The sequence below is a fragment of the Drosophila simulans genome, chromosome 2L (assembly GCF_016746395.2).
Source record: "Drosophila simulans strain w501 chromosome 2L, Prin_Dsim_3.1, whole genome shotgun sequence".
Classification (NCBI taxonomy): domain Eukaryota; kingdom Metazoa; phylum Arthropoda; class Insecta; order Diptera; family Drosophilidae; genus Drosophila; species Drosophila simulans.
Window position 1 is genome coordinate 793,967 of NC_052520.2, and position 15,810 is coordinate 809,776.

Genomic DNA, 15,810 nt, shown 5'->3' on the forward strand with positions numbered 1-15,810 from the left:
CATGGGTGGCGCCGAGGAGGCTGGAACTCAAGTCAAGTGGCGATAATCGCAATCTTTGGCTCGCCCGTTATCTGCGTCGCTCCCGCTTTCCACTATCGAGTCACCTTACATGGTCATACACAGTGAGAAAATCCCTGAACTTCGATTGGATACACTTCTTTTTGAGTGCAATTACCAAATTCATTCAATGCCCCTACTTTACCATATTCATATTTATACATTTTATATATAATTTGATATATAACGTAACATTTCATTTCTTGCTGTGCACAGAGAATTGAATTGAATCATTTTCGCAAATGGATTGCCCGACCGGGGAGCGAGCGAAGGCTGTGAGTTTGTGCGAACTGCAGTTTGGCAGCTCATAAAATCAACTTTACCATTCCACTCGCATGCAGCTCCCCACATGAATTTGGTGGCTGGTAGTTGAGGGCCAGAAAATTAATTACAATTTTTTGAATGGAGGTCATTGAGAGCGGATGGATGTGGAAATGGATGGAGAGACTGATGAGGAATAGCAATCAAATCAAATTATTTTTCATTGCAGCTCAATAGGGGAAACGAAAACAAAAGCGAGCCAAGCAAAAGGCCAGCCAGAAAGCGGAAGGGAAAATAAACTCGGGCGCATTATGCAAGCCCAGTTGAGCTGGGAAAAGCCAAAGAACTTCCCATCGACTCTTTCCCAGCTGGAAATGGAATGTTGAACAAACGCCAAGGCGGACACTTCTATTTCAGACGGCCTGACTGACTCAATGCAGCCATAATTAAGAGTGTCCTCGCCGTCAGCTCGCCATTGTTCTGCATTATTCGTTCCTCCAGCGAAGGCAATGCGAATCGACAGCTGTCCTCTTTTCTCGAAATCTTCTGGCAGCGGGATAAATGAATTTTTCATTATAACAGTTGCAAATTATTTAGTTTCATGTTGGGCATTAATTTACATAATATAAACTTTGCCAGCGCAGTTTTCAATTGCCACAGCTTGTTGCTTGTTGCCGAGCTCCCCCAACTCCGCCTTGGGTTTTCATGAATGAAATTTTGGCGCGCTTTCTGCCGCGCAGGCGCACTCCACGTCGCCGGAGAGAGAGAAGCCGGTTGAAGGTGGATGATGGAAGTTGAAAGCCAGCCTCCTTGGAGGATGCCCTTTCAATCTGCGATTCGTCTGACAAAAGCAGCGCGACTTGGACGGCGGCCAACAGTTGCGGTCTGGAGCTCGTTGGTGGCACTTCGCAGTCGCTAAAAAAGAAGACCCGGATAAAAACCCTCGAAGGATATAAGCATCCATCGTCGTCGTGCGTGATTTGATGCCGAAATGGCAAATTAAATAAAACAAATGAAATTATGGCTTGAATATGTATGATATGCCAATAAATCGTCATTTGTTGTGTGCCAGTGCGAGTGTGTGTGCCCAGTGTCGTATGCGCAATATTTATGAATGTAATTTCCCACGACTGAGCAGAGACAATACTCGTTTTAGTTAAGTGAACCCGAAAAAGCGGATCTGCATTGTCTGTGGTAATCCCTGTGGAAATCCCCAAAGCTATTTTGCCCACACCCATCTCATCCGCCTGCAGCTGAGTATTGGCTGCATAACAAATCGCATCAGGCATTCTGACATCGCATCTCGGATGGCATCTCTGGATCTCTGAATGGGCAAAGTGCTCAGCACACTCCATATCAGCTCTTCTGGCTTTTCTTTTTTTGCCACCAGTTCGCCAGTAGTTGCAGCTTGCAGCTTACACACGACGAACAGCGAAGTATGGAATCTGAATTACAAATGCAGCCAGCATTTTGCATAATTTATGTCAAGCATGAAAATAACAACTAAAGCGGGCGATGGCCAAAAGCGGCAGGGTGGAGCTGAGGGGGCGCCGACACACACATGGCCATAAATAAGTGCAGGTTTAAATACCACGGCAACAATTGTGAAATATGGCAGAATAATAGAAAGGACTAGAGCAGAGCAGCAGCTAAATATTCATATACTCAAATGTGCACTGCACTGGCAAAAAAGAAAGCCTAGAGTGAAATTGATTGCATAAGACTATTTAGTAGGCTTACATAATAATGAAACACATACATATTTAGGGGATTTAACCCTTTTAAAAACAAAATAGCCACTCAAGTACATTTGTACTTGAAATAAAAGGCTGCTCAATGAAATTTATTAATTCGATTTGATTGTTGAAGTGTTTTCGCATTGTTATTGCTCGGTCATTGTCAATGCACTAAATTGAGCTCAGCTTGAATGGCATGGCCATCGCTACTCTTAATAACTTAATTTCTAAACAAAGCTGTCCATATTGATAACATGATAAGCTAGCTTAACTTAAACATCCACTCATGTTGTTTTGTTTAATTGAAAATAATTCTAAATTGACTTGCCTATGCAGCTTAAATGTTTAAATAAACCAGACAACCAGTTTGATCGACAACGAGCAACTTGTGCTAAAAGAAAATGGTCTCTTAGAAAATTAACTGGCGACCTCTATAATTTTTCCGCCAGTGCACGTACAAATATGAGTTGTTAGTTGCACGAGTAGCCCTGTGCAAACGGGTTAGTAGAGGCCAAATGTCAACTGTAGGCGGTGCACCCAGGGGTTAAGGAGTGGCAGGGAGGGGTTAAGTGGGGCTGGAGCCCCCTTCGGGGCACGCCACTGTTCTGAGGACAAAACAAAGCGGGCTGCGCTTCACGGCGAAATGTGCCAAAAAGTTATTTTAGGCGAACAGCGAAAAGCGTGCTGTGGGAAAAGCAGAAAAGAAAGCAGAAAGCGCGAAGGAAAGCGTCTATGAAGTGGGCTTAGGTGCGGGCAAGTGGGCGGTGGAAAAGCGGGTGGGAGTGCGGAAAAGCAGAAAAGCGGCAAAGGGACTGCAAGTTGGTAATCTCGAAACAATTATGCATACGCGCGCATACAGAGAAAAACGTTCGCCACAGAAATCTGTGGCGCGTGGGACTCGACAAAAAGTAGTCCAAAAGCCCGCAATGAAAGCGCAAAATGTTTGGCCATTAGCATAAAAAATAATGGCCAAGTGGCAGGCACATAACAAGTCATGAGCAGAGAAGTGAGCGGCGCGGTGTGTCCATTTCATCGAAGCCTTCGAAGCCTTAATCCTTTCGACTGCCAAATTGGTGTGAAATGCCTTTTGTGCTCCCTAGACATTTGTTTCGGTATTTCCATGAACATTCGCTTTAGCATTCTCATAAAAATATCAATGTTTTCACATATATATGTAGATTCACATTACATTTCGATAAAATCACATACTACAGCAAAATACAGAAAAATATTCAGCTAAATTGTGTTAATCGTTGATAAACAGTGCATAATAAAAATAAACATTTACTCTACGAAAAGTGACTGAAAGTTAGCGAATGGCGTGTAGTTTTTTCCCGTGTTACTCAATCCTGTCAATCGGACCTATCGAGAAAGTCCTTAGCATTGCATACTTTTATGGGCGAATGCTTTGCAGAGTGAATGTGCAAAAAGATACAAAATGCGAGCAAAAGTGAGGCCAATAAAAAGGCGATAAAATTGACGCCGATACGAGAGGAGGGAGCAGAAGGAAGAGCCGCTCGTCGGAAGAGTCACGATAAGCGTATCCTGTCGGCAGAGTGCATAAAAAGGCGATATATATTCCGGTGTCCTGTGCTGTGTGGCTCGTGTTTGTTTGTTGCTGCAGCCTCTGATAGCCGACGATTCAAATGCCTTGGTGATTAATGGGCCATTGGCCATTGCCGACGGGATGCGCATAATTCAACCGGTCCAAGGGACCAGATACGGTCCATGGCCGGCCGTGGGACTGAGGCTAGTCCTGGCCCTTGCCTGGGCAACGTCGGCTGCGGCTGCCATGGAGTCATCAGCCGAGCTGCAGGCCCTGGGCTACGAGGCAATTAGGCCAGGTGCTGCCTCAATTAGCACATCCAGCCCAGTCAGCTCGGCACCCGGAGAATCGGCATCGACTGTGGCTGCCGGGGGGACTCCGGTTCCACCGCGCTCCGATTGGAAGTACAAACGGACGAAAGTCAAACGCCGGCAGCAGCGCCTCAATTCGCACAGCAATCTGCCCGGAAGCACCAATGCCTCCCACGCCCACCACCTCCTGAACCTGCCCCCCAGGCAGCGATACTTGAAGGTCAACCAGGTGTTCGAAAGCGAGCGCCGCATGTCGCCGGCCGAAATGCAGCGCAATCATGGCAAAATCGTGCTGCTCGGACTCTTTGAGCTGTCCACATCGCGGGGACCACGTCCGGATGGTCTGAGCGAACTGGGAGCTGCCACCATGGCCGTGGAGCACATCAACCGCAAGCGCCTGCTGCCGGGCTACACCCTCGAGCTCGTGACCAACGATACTCAGGTGAGAATGTCATTCCTACGTGGCGTAACCGTATGCGCCACGTTGGGCGCCACTTCTAGGCGTCGCTGTTCCATTACGAAATTGAATTTTCATTCAGTAGCGCGTGCAACATTAAAACTTAATAAGAAAATCTGCAACAACAAGAACAGTGCGGATAGCAGCTGCGGCTGTGGCCCTAAAAGAGAGGCAAATATGTCATCAACCTTCCGTCTTTCGCGCTTTTATTGCGATGAGTCGTTGCCGGTTTTGATGGGGCACGCAAATGTACAAAACACTGTCACTGAAGAAAAGCAAAACCACTGACTAAGTTCCCAACAAAGTAAACTATTTACCAGCAATCTTTTTTAACTTCGTGAAGTAGTAGTGTATTAAAGCCACATTCTACAATTAAACTGTTTCCTTTGATAGTAAAAATAAAGAACAAAGGAATAGTAGCTTAGTTTCTGATAAATTAAACCATCAATACAAAACACCTCCACTGTGATGTCAGCACTAAGTGAACTAGGTTTTTAAACGATTTTTTTAAGTGTATGCATATGCACATCGACCTTAAACAGACTGTCATATCTGGAGCCGCATCTCCGGCTGTGCCTCTCTCAAAGTCGACATTTTAAAAATGTTTATTGCGCCATCATGTTGCCTTTTTATTGCGGCGAAACGAGTCAGCGAGCAACGGCCTCTGCCCCTGCTATTTGCCCTGCCCTCCATTGCTCATCTCTGATGTGGTGTCCTTTGCTCCTCCGTTTCTTCACACATTCCTGCTCCGACAATCAGTGTGATCCTGGAGTGGGCGTGGATCGCTTCTTCCACGCCATCTACACACAGCCCTCGACGAGGATGGTGATGCTGCTGGGATCGGCGTGCTCGGAAGTCACCGAGAGCCTGGCGAAGGTGGTGCCGTACTGGAACATCGTGCAGGTGAGTCATCTGCGACTGATTAAAATGCAAATAATCCAGCTCGCTCGGTTCATCCAACCAACTCCTCGTAATCGGGCAATTTCTCAAAAATCTAATCAACTCACGTGCGTAGCTCGATTAGCATAAATGCTGCGGAATCCAACCGATTCCAGCACCCCATAAACCTTTGAGCCATAAACATTTCCACAGCCCACAAATTATGAGGTCCACAAATTCACTTAGAACATTTGCATTTGGCCTTTGAAGTTTCATTTCGGCTGTGCGTGTGTTAAATGAGTGGGGAAACCGGGAAGACACATGACCTAGAGGGCTGGATTTCTTGAAGCGTGTCTTGCATTTTAAGCGACCCCATGTACATAGAGATAGTCTAACGGTTTCGTTCGATGAAAGGTATCCTTCGGTTCCACATCGCCGGCGTTGAGCGACAGGCGGGAGTTCCCCTACTTCTACAGGACGGTGGCCCCGGACTCCTCGCACAATCCGGCGCGCATCGCTTTTATTCGGAAGTTTGGCTGGGGCACGGTGACCACTTTCTCGCAGAACGAGGAGGTTCACTCGCTGGCGGTGAACAACCTGGTCACCGAGCTGGAGGCGGCCAACATATCCTGTGCCGCCACCATCACCTTTGCGGCCACCGACTTCAAGGAGCAGCTGCTGCTACTTAGGGTGAGCTCAGGGTGCACAAGTGCACCACGTACGAGCAACAAATGGCCATTTAAAGACACGTTTTCGTTTTATTTTATACTCGTACACACAAAGTTGAACGTAAACATTTGTGAATATTTGTTTGGAAAACCAACATTAAATTTAACTAAATTTTAATTTTCGAAAATGGTTAAATTAAAATGGTGCGAGCTCTGTTCTGTTTATTTTAAAAGCTTATGCATGAACAAATATGAAAATGAACGTATTCGAGGAATATTTAAATAGACCAAATTATTTGCATGTGCACTTAATTAAGTTTTTAAAAAAGTTTCATATGATTATAATTACGTTTATCTTTGTTTAACTTATTTCTCTAAGTTTGTCTACAAGTTTTTGGTTCGTTCAGCCCGCATGGATAAATATTTCATTAGCAGACCACATCGCCTAGAGAACCTCTTCCAGCATGATTGTCGCCCATTCTTGTTTTTTTTGAGTGTGGGGTGGCACCAGTGCTAATCGAAGGATGACAAATGACAAATGGGCATATGCCGTTCCGTTTCGTTCGTATCGCCACAGGAGACGGACACGCGCATCATCATCGGCAGCTTCTCGCAGGAGCTGGCCCCCCAGATCCTGTGCGAGGCCTACAGGCTTCGAATGTTCGGGGCGGACTACGCCTGGATCCTCCACGAGAGCATGGGGGCACCGTGGTGGCCGGACCAGCGCACCGCCTGCTCTAACCACGAACTGCAGCTGGCCGTCGAGAACCTCATCGTGGTCTCAACGCACAACAGCATCGTTGGAAATAACGTCAGCTACAGTGGACTGGTAAGTTGAGGAGGTGCACTGCAAGAAAATAGCGTTCAATATTAAGAGGGAAAATAAAAAATCTGAAAATATTTCTATTTGAGGAATTAGTATAAGATTAACATTGAGATGAATTTCAATTAATTTCATATAAATTTCGGGATTTAAATTGGATTAAACCCAACTCTCAAAGGCTGCTTCAAGCAACATTTTCCAGAATTGCCGAAACTTTTATTCCATGTTTTCTTCTTATTCACAGCCGACTATCTTGTCCGTCCCGTTGTCCTGTCTTGTCCGTCTTCCTGTGCGTGTCCGAAATGAAATGATTTATTTGATTAGACAATCCCGAGGCTGCGATTGCGTTTCGCGATGGTTTCAGCGATGGCGATGGCGATGGTGATTGCCAAGTGGGAAGCCCCCTAAGTCCGGCCTGTCATCGCATTCGCATTCACCATCGCAGACGCGTTTTTATGGCTCTTTTAGTGCTGGTCATGAAATTGGGGCAGGAGTGGTAGCTGCTATAGGCAATCTCATTACTGGCGGCATTCCTGCGGCATTCGAGGCTGGTTTAATCGCGTTTCCACTTCGCAGAACAATCACATGTTCAACTCGCAGCTGCGCAAGCAATCCGCCCAGTTCCACGGCCAGGATGGATTTGGCTCCGGTTCTGGCTCCAGGATCAGTATCGCTGCACCGCAATCTGACGCTCGTCGGCGGAGGAGGAGGGGCCTGGGAGGCATCAGCGGAGGACACCTCTTTCCGGAGGCGATTTCGCAGTACGCGCCGCAAACCTACGACGCCGTGTGGGCCATCGCCCTGGCCTTGAGAGCCGCTGAGGAGCACTGGCGGCGAAACGAGGAACAGTCGAAGCTGGACGGATTCGATTACACCCGCAGCGACATGGCCTGGGAGTTCCTGCAGCAAATGGGCAAGCTCCACTTCCTGGGAGTGTCGGTAAGATATCTCTTTCAACTGAACTCCTCCAACCCATTTAACTCTTAGCTTAGATTCTTAAATCTAGTTCATCACGAGTATTCCTTTTTTTGGTAGGGCCCCGTTTCCTTCAGCGGTCCAGATCGCGTTGGCACCACTGCCTTCTATCAAATCCAGCGCGGTTTGCTGGAACCAGTGGCCCTCTACTATCCGGCCACGGATGCCCTGGACTTCCGGTGTCCCCGCTGCCGGCCAGTGAAGTGGCACAGCGGGCAGGTGCCCATCGCCAAGCGGGTGTTCAAGCTGCGCGTGGCGACCATCGCCCCACTGGCCTTCTACACCATCGCCACCCTCTCCAGCGTGGGAATCGCCCTGGCCATCGCCTTCCTGGCGTTCAATCTGCACTTTCGGAAGCTCAAGTAAGGCGATAAGTACATAAATCATTGGCTTACTCTTTTTATGGCCTCTGATTTTTTGAATATCTTATTTTTCATTAAACTCCTATAAAATATTTTGTGGCCGTATAAACGAGACGAAACGAATGTAGGCGGTCTTTTTCTTTATATTCCATGATGAGTTAACTGCTTTCGGTACTCAACCCATTGAACCCATTACACACGTAACTTATTTCGGTTTTTGAAGGGAAGTAATTGCTTGGCTTTCCAGCTATATTCTTGACCCATCGTTAGTTGCGTTCGTATATATGTATGTTTCGCACTCTACGGTTACTCTGCACTTTTTCTGCAAAGGATTGCGGCGCCTCAGCTTATAACCATGACCATCCCCCTTCTCACTCCACAGGGCAATTAAACTTTCCAGCCCGAAGCTGAGCAACATCACCGCAGTGGGCTGCATCTTTGTGTACGCCACCGTCATCCTTTTGGGTCTGGACCACTCGACGCTGCCCTCGGCGGAGGACTCTTTCGCAACGGTCTGCACGGTGAGTTGTTATCCTTCGGCTCCGACATCTCCATCCCTATCTCCATTCCTATCCGAATCCGCATCCTCATCCGCCTTTCCTCTCAGCCGTCTTTGTTTGACTTTGACGGGCTTCTGTGTGTAAGCAAGCATGTGGGGTCCTCATCAAATATGACTTTCAGTTTCAGGCTGGTAACTTTCGAGTCGCGCTCATGTGTTTGCTTTATTTATGCACTGAAAGAAAAATTGTTTGAACTAATTGTCGTATTCATATACACGAAGATGGCGATAAAATGGCCCGCGAACTATAAAAATTACTGATAATTGTGGCGACTTTTTATAAATTTTTGTTATTTCAAAGAGGCTTGTATAAACTGAGAATTGAGTATTCCGCGTGTATTTTCAAGATACACGACTGCCCCTGCTGGCTATAAATAGCCGTCCGATTTCGCTGCAAATCTGATGCTCTTTAAGCTAGAAGCCAAGTCGATTTTGACGAGCTCTCCATCCCGATCTGCGCCTTTCCACTCTGCCCCCTTAACAACTGTTTCGAACGCCACTCCTGGGAAATTTGCTGGTCGCTGTTGTTTCTGTTTCTGTAACCACTTCTCTTGGCGTTCCGCTTTTCCAGTTGCCTGCTTGTTTTTGTTTTGTCGAGGCTTGTGGCAGGGAAATGCAAACACATGACACGGAAATTTACAACTTTTGTGATATTCCTTTATTTGCATAAATTTGAAACGCACAACAAAGTCTCAAGCACTCTGAGAATTGTGGTCCATTGATGACTTGTTTCCCCCATTGTTGCCGCCCGTTTTTTTTTTTTGGGTCTGCCTGACATGACACTTAGTGTGTTACTTTGCGCTGCTACAGTACTTTCTCCCTAACCTGACCTTCCCCGTCATCCGCTTATCGTGCTCACCAGGCCCGCGTCTATCTGCTCTCCGCCGGGTTCTCGTTGGCCTTTGGATCGATGTTTGCCAAGACCTACAGAGTTCACCGGATATTCACGCGAACCGGCAGCGTTTTCAAGGACAAGATGCTGCAGGACATTCAACTGATCCTGCTCGTCGGCGGATTGCTTCTGGTGGACGCGCTGCTCGTAACCCTTTGGGTGGTCACCGATCCAATGGAGCGCCATCTTCACAACCTGACGCTCGAGATCAGTGCGAGTGATCGAAGTGTCGTTTATCAGCCTCAGGTAAGATAATTATTAATCTGTTTAAAATGATCGGATGACTTTTAATCACGTGAAACAAGGATTAGTCTAGTTGAAATCTATGAATATCTATCTCTTTTCACACATTTATTTTAGGTTGAGGTTTGCCGTTCGCAGCACACGCAAACGTGGTTGAGTGTCCTGTACGCCTACAAAGGCCTTCTACTTGTGGTGGGTGTCTATATGGCCTGGGAGACGCGCCACGTGAAGATCCCAGCTCTCAATGACTCGCAGTACATCGGAGTGTCTGTCTACAGTGTGGTCATCACCAGCGCCATCGTCGTCGTGCTGGCCAACTTGATTTCGGAGCGAGTCACCCTGGCCTTCATCACAATCACAGCTCTGATTTTAACCAGCACCACCGCAACCCTTTGTCTGCTTTTCATCCCAAAACTCCACGATATCTGGGCAAGAAGTAAGTATTGCTTGAAGTTGAAATAAGATCTAGCTCATTTAGGAACTACTTTTAAGTTTTAGTCTCCTAATAATCCCATGTACTATCTGGGACCTTTATAAATCCTTTGGGAACTCTCCTTCTCCCTCAGACGATATTATCGATCCGGTTATCCACAGCATGGGCCTTAAGATGGAATGCAACACACGCCGATTCGTGGTGGATGATCGCCGAGAACTGCAGTATCGAGTGGAGGTGCAAAACAGAGTCTATAAAAAGGAAATCCAGGCTCTGGACGCCGAGATTCGAAAGCTGGAGAGGCTACTCGAGTCGGGCCTAACCACCACCTCCACCACAACTTCGTCGTCCACATCACTCTTAACTGGGGGAGGTCATCTAAAGCCGGAACTGACGGTAACCAGTGGAATCTCGCAGACTCCAGCTGCCAGTAAAAACAGAACTCCAAGTATCTCGGGAATACTGCCCAATCTCCTGCTCTCCGTGTTGCCTCCTGTGATTCCCCGGGCCAGTTGGCCCTCAGCAGAGTACATGCAGATCCCGATGAGGCGCTCTGTGACCTTCGCCTCCCAGCCCCAACTAGAGGAGGCCTGCCTGCCTGCACAGGACTTGATTAACCTCCGTTTAGCTCACCAGCAGGCCACGGAGGCTAAGACCGGCTTGATGAACCGATTACGAGGGATATTTTCCCGCACCACTTCGAGCAACAAGGGATCCACGGCCAGTTTGGCGGACCAAAAGGGTCTAAAGGCGGCCTTCAAATCGCACATGGGTCTCTTCACCCGCCTTATTCCCTCCTCTCAAACGGCGTCCTGCAATGCCATATACAATAATCCAAATCAGGATTCCATCCCCTCGGAGGCGTCCTCCCACCCGAATGGCAACCACCTAAAGCCCATCCATAGGGGTTCATTGACCAAAAGCGGTACTCACCTGGATCACCTTACCAAGGATCCGAACTTCCTGCCCATTCCCACTATTTCAGGTGGGGAACAGGGCGACCAAACGTTGGGTGGAAAGTATGTGAAACTGCTGGAGACCAAGGTAAACTTCCAATTGCCCAGCAACCGGAGACCTTCGGTGGTGCAGCAGCCACCCAGTTTAAGGGAAAGGGTAAGAGGTTCGCCACGCTTTCCACACCGCATCCTGCCGCCCACTTGTAGCCTCAGCGCCCTGGCCGAATCCGAGGACCGTCCAGGAGAAAGCACCTCCATCTTGGGCAGCTGCAAGTCCATACCTCGCATTTCCCTGCAGCAGGCCACCAGTGGAGGCACCTGGAAATCCATGGAAACAGCGGGCAAGTCGAGGCTTTCCCTCGGCGATTCCCAGGAAGAGGAGCAGCAGGCGCCTGTGAATGGCACGGAATAAATAAGATGCCCTGTCCATTGTCCACTGTCCTCAGTCCAAATCCAAGTCCTCGTCAATTAGAAGCGAAACACCAAGCAATTATTTTACCACACGCCCACAAAATCTGCCCCAGAATAGCGCGTGTGCAACTGACCAATCATCAGCTTAAAGCAATCAAACGCATTAGGGTAAAACGCTAGATAAGAACACGATAGGAACAACCCCTCCTCGTCAAGTTCACATAGCTAGTCATTTTCCTGAACTTAGCAGAATCAGCTACACAGAGAAAACTGCAGGCACATTGTGCTCTGCGTAGAAGTAGACAAAATTTACAAAGTAAACTAAGAAATTTGTGGAATGATAGAATTTATCTTGATTCGCGAGTTTTCGATATCAGCAAAGTTTTCTGAAAACAACCATCAGTATTCGCCTCGGGGTGCCAAATGTTTAGAAAAATACTTACTATATTTTTTAGACTAATTCTTGATAATCATTTCTTAAGGCCTAGAGTAGTGTTTCTTTACTCAGCATGCATATTGTTTCCTTAAGTATTTCGGTGAAGAAAGATGATAGCTCTCTAAATGGGTCTTTAAAAATGTTGATTACATTTTTTCGTTTTAATTGATAAGATAGTATCGAGGTCGTTCAAGCTTAGTTTTTGACCTAATCGCATCTCTCTGTGTAGAACCTACTCCGCAATGTGATTGACCCTGGGCCGCGTAGGACCATCATCTAGGTTAAGTAGATGCGCTTGTCGGCCACTTTCAGTTTCCCAGCCAGTTGTGATTAACCCGCTCCTTAACCCCTTGCCACTTGTCATCCTCCTAGTCGTAAGTAGCTGCATTAGCGTTTGTTTTCTTGTTGTTGTGCCGCCGCAGGACGGCTGTATCTGCGGTGTATCTACAGTGTATCCAGTGAGCAATACTAAGAATCGTACTTAAAGTTAGAACCTAGCATCAGCCGAGATCCAGAACCAGAACCAGAGCAGAGTAGAGTAGTGTTGGGGTTGGCAGCCAGTGAGTATGATTAATCATCGCCGACTAGCCTTGAAACGTGTAAGAGTCCAGAGATGTTGGGGGCGAAAGCCAGAACACTTTAGAACTGCTCAAGACTAAGTCGTAAGTTTTAGCATTGTAATCCCAATCGACTTCAAGCCACACTCCAGCAATCCAAAGACCACCTTCCCACCCACTCGGATAACTTGAATAAACAGAAAAGTCTAAGCAGAAATGCCAAGCCAGAATAATGATTAATTAATTAAACTTGTTTTATTGAGTGCCGCCTCGGGGGAACGGAGACCGCTGCAGATTCGCAGATTCCCGGATTCAGATACAAATGTCAGGCGGGCCAAGAGAAATGACTTCGTACAAAGCCGTGAAATGAGTTGGATCTGGATCCTGCACAATGGCCACCGAGACTAATAGAGTTCGGTGATTAAGTTGACGCTGCAATTTGTTACCATAAATAAATAAATAAATCGGATGACCGAATCGCCGGGCGGTCGACCTAACCTGAGCCCGGCTCCTTTGGCTCCGTGCACTTTCTATCCGCAGATCCTCGCGAGTTTGGTGGCGTATGAATTTATCTTTGTGCTCGTAAAACAAAAAGCACATGAAACGAAATCGGCCAAATAAACAGTGACGACAACACGGTGGGAAAAAGTGCATACAGAAAAAAACTTTCCTTCTTTATGTCGTTCACTTGAAATTGTTGTACATAGTTATTAAAAAGATAATACTATTTCACTAACTAATAAAATGATTTATGTCTTATTTTGAATGATTACATTCGACTAAATATTTCTCCCTGTGCACAACAGTGGCTGGGGATAGATGTGATGGTGACACTCGTAGCCGAAACGAATGAATACGCCAACATTTTTCATGGCTCCATTCAGTGGCTTCCATTCCCCAATTTCCATCGCCCCTAACTGACGCACCAGGATTTATCCCCGCGCTCTTTGTTGCCACTTGGCTCACTGTTGGTGGCCAGGGCTCAGGGGTCAGGGATCAGGGGTCGCAGGTCGTGCTCCGCTTCCGCTCAATAAAACGGAGCTGCTGTCTTTGTATTTGCTTTATTACAGTTGGAGTACCTTTTGCCCGAAGGGCTGTCACAGCGGCGAAATGTTTATTTATTGCACATATTTGCCACAGCTGCTGCCCTCCACAATCCACATCCCCATTTGCTCCTGGTCCATTCCGCCGACGACGACATTTCGTGGCGTCGCAAAAGTTGCGCAAATATTAATTTTAATCAAGCTAATTAATATGGTCAAGTCGGAGCCGGAGACAGGTCCCGAAAAAAGGCAGAGCGACCAAAATGAGTAAAAATGGGGACATGTGCAGTGGCGATATGTGGTGCAATTGGTCGGGATATTTGTCAATGTTCCATCAGTTTCGTTGCTGGCAGAGAAACTATATTATTTATATGAACTTCGAGAGTACAAATCATTCTTAATGCGTTCCTATGATATATTTATAGTTTATGTAACTACTACCTACTCTCAAGATGACTATATTTCTATGACTATATATTTCCTGATTACCTTTTTAAGGGTTGTTACCCCTCGAGTCAATCGCTGGCTACGCCACTGCCCCAGCTTTTCTCCCGCATTGACAAATGGGCAGCTGGGTCAACAGGTTGAGCTCCGCGCAAAAAAAAAAAAAGGGCACCACGCACATTGTCCGGAAACCCTCTTTGGTGGCTCTCGCCTCGGTGGCTCTGCGGTCGGTTCATTAAAGTGGAGCCCGAGGGCACAAAGCCCACTTAATTAGCACCCGCGCCAAAGGCAATTTACGCATATGCCAAAGTGCATTAAGTGAGCAGATCTCTCCTGATGCGACGGTGATGGCGTCTCTGCGGAGCCACGCGCCAATTCGCGCTAATTATTCAGGATTATCATCGGGAGCGGCGAATGTATGGCTAACAACAATGCTCGAGGGGCTGCAAGGATTCCCACGAGCCAGCAGTCGCACACAAACTCCTGCACTTTATTTACCTTTGGCGTAAAGCGCTCAAGTTTATTCCCCTATCCCCTCCAGAAGGTGGCACATAAAACGGCACTAAGTTATTTTCAATCAATAAAAACAACATAAACAAAGAGCAAGCTGTAAAAAATACACTCAAGTGCGCCGGCACACACACGTGCCCCTCTGACAGCCGACAGCCTCTGCCAAAAAAAAAGGAAGCAAAAAGAAAAGGGAAATGAAAGGAAACCACTGTGCTCCCAATTTGCCAATAAATTTGCCTGCCATCCACTGCCTGTAATTCAAAGGAGCGAGTGAACTGAAACAGCTACACATAACAAGCCAACAGCATCATGATGGAAAAACCGGGGGCGAAATGAGGAATTTGGGGAAAGCCAGATCCAGAGCCAGGCGCCGCCGAAATGTTGGCCAAAAAAGTTTTCCCTCCCCCGGCATTTCATTCAACTTTCTTTTTTCTTGTTGGTACGTGGCTGCTGTCAGCGCTGGAAATGACAAAATATGCTCGCGCACAGGTTGGGATCTCTTATGGGTCCCATCCCCGGACCTTCTGCTTAATCAGGCATAAAAACATCCACGTTAAACATTTTCCGCACTGATGACAATTCGCACTTTTAATTGAGATGCGAACACTGAGAGCAAAAAACACATGCTCTGAAACCGTTTAAGTCAATCACAATTCTATTTGATTTTATTCATGCAATTTCCATGATGGCAAATTACTTTTCAAGTGGGATGAACTACATATTGATGGAAAATATCCATAATAACAATGATTTCCATTGAATATATTCGCTGAACAGCCTTCTCCTTAGTTTTTCACTTGCTCTTGTTTGCAGTGAAGTTGGATTAAAAGGTGCCAGGCCATGAGCGTTCTAATTGGTTATCTCGGGGGAATCGCGGCGAAGGAATCACAGCCGAGCGACAACGGGAAAGCGGGAAATGGCAAATGGTAAACGAGTAGCGGAAAACGGATTTCTGGCCCAGCGAGCTGCTGATTGAAAATCCTCACGAGGAGCGGGAGGGGGGAGAAAATAAGTGTGTCTCCCATGCAAATGCCGCCGTTAGATACAATCAGAGTCAGCGGAATGGCGAGTGGTGAGCTGTTGGCATTCAAGTCGTGATTGCAATTTATTATAAGCGAGCTGTAAACAAATGCAGGAGGAATCTTCGCAGTTATTGTCGCGACAACTGGAAGAGACAGGAAACAGCTGCCACCAGGAGTGGATGTGAATGGAGAGGAGGATGCACTCGCATGTTCAGTTACCATGGGAAAT

General features: G+C 47.0%; 1 protein-coding gene across 7 annotated transcripts; it reads left to right on the forward strand.

The window, feature by feature from the left end:
- The first annotated feature begins 1,161 nt into the window (after positions 1-1,161).
- Positions 1,162-12,806, forward strand: LOC6730490 (gamma-aminobutyric acid type B receptor subunit 2). Of its 7 annotated transcripts, none has more exons than XM_039291139.1 (11): positions 1,162-1,512; positions 3,233-4,353; positions 5,128-5,271; positions 5,662-5,937; positions 6,493-6,744; positions 7,315-7,677; positions 7,774-8,075; positions 8,458-8,596; positions 9,497-9,772; positions 9,887-10,205; positions 10,336-12,806. In XM_039291139.1, exons 2-11 carry the CDS (start codon positions 3,742-3,744, stop codon positions 11,568-11,570), a joined length of 3,918 nt encoding a protein of 1,305 aa, XP_039147073.1. In that variant the 5' UTR covers positions 1,162-1,512; positions 3,233-3,741; the 3' UTR covers positions 11,571-12,806. The 7 variants fall into 7 exon arrangements, with proteins under 7 accessions (XP_039147073.1, XP_039147074.1, XP_039147075.1 ...); XM_039291140.1 differs by having other exon boundaries at positions 3,269-4,353; XM_039291141.1 differs by having other exon boundaries at positions 3,319-4,353.
- Positions 12,807-15,810: the final 3,004 nt, after the last annotated feature.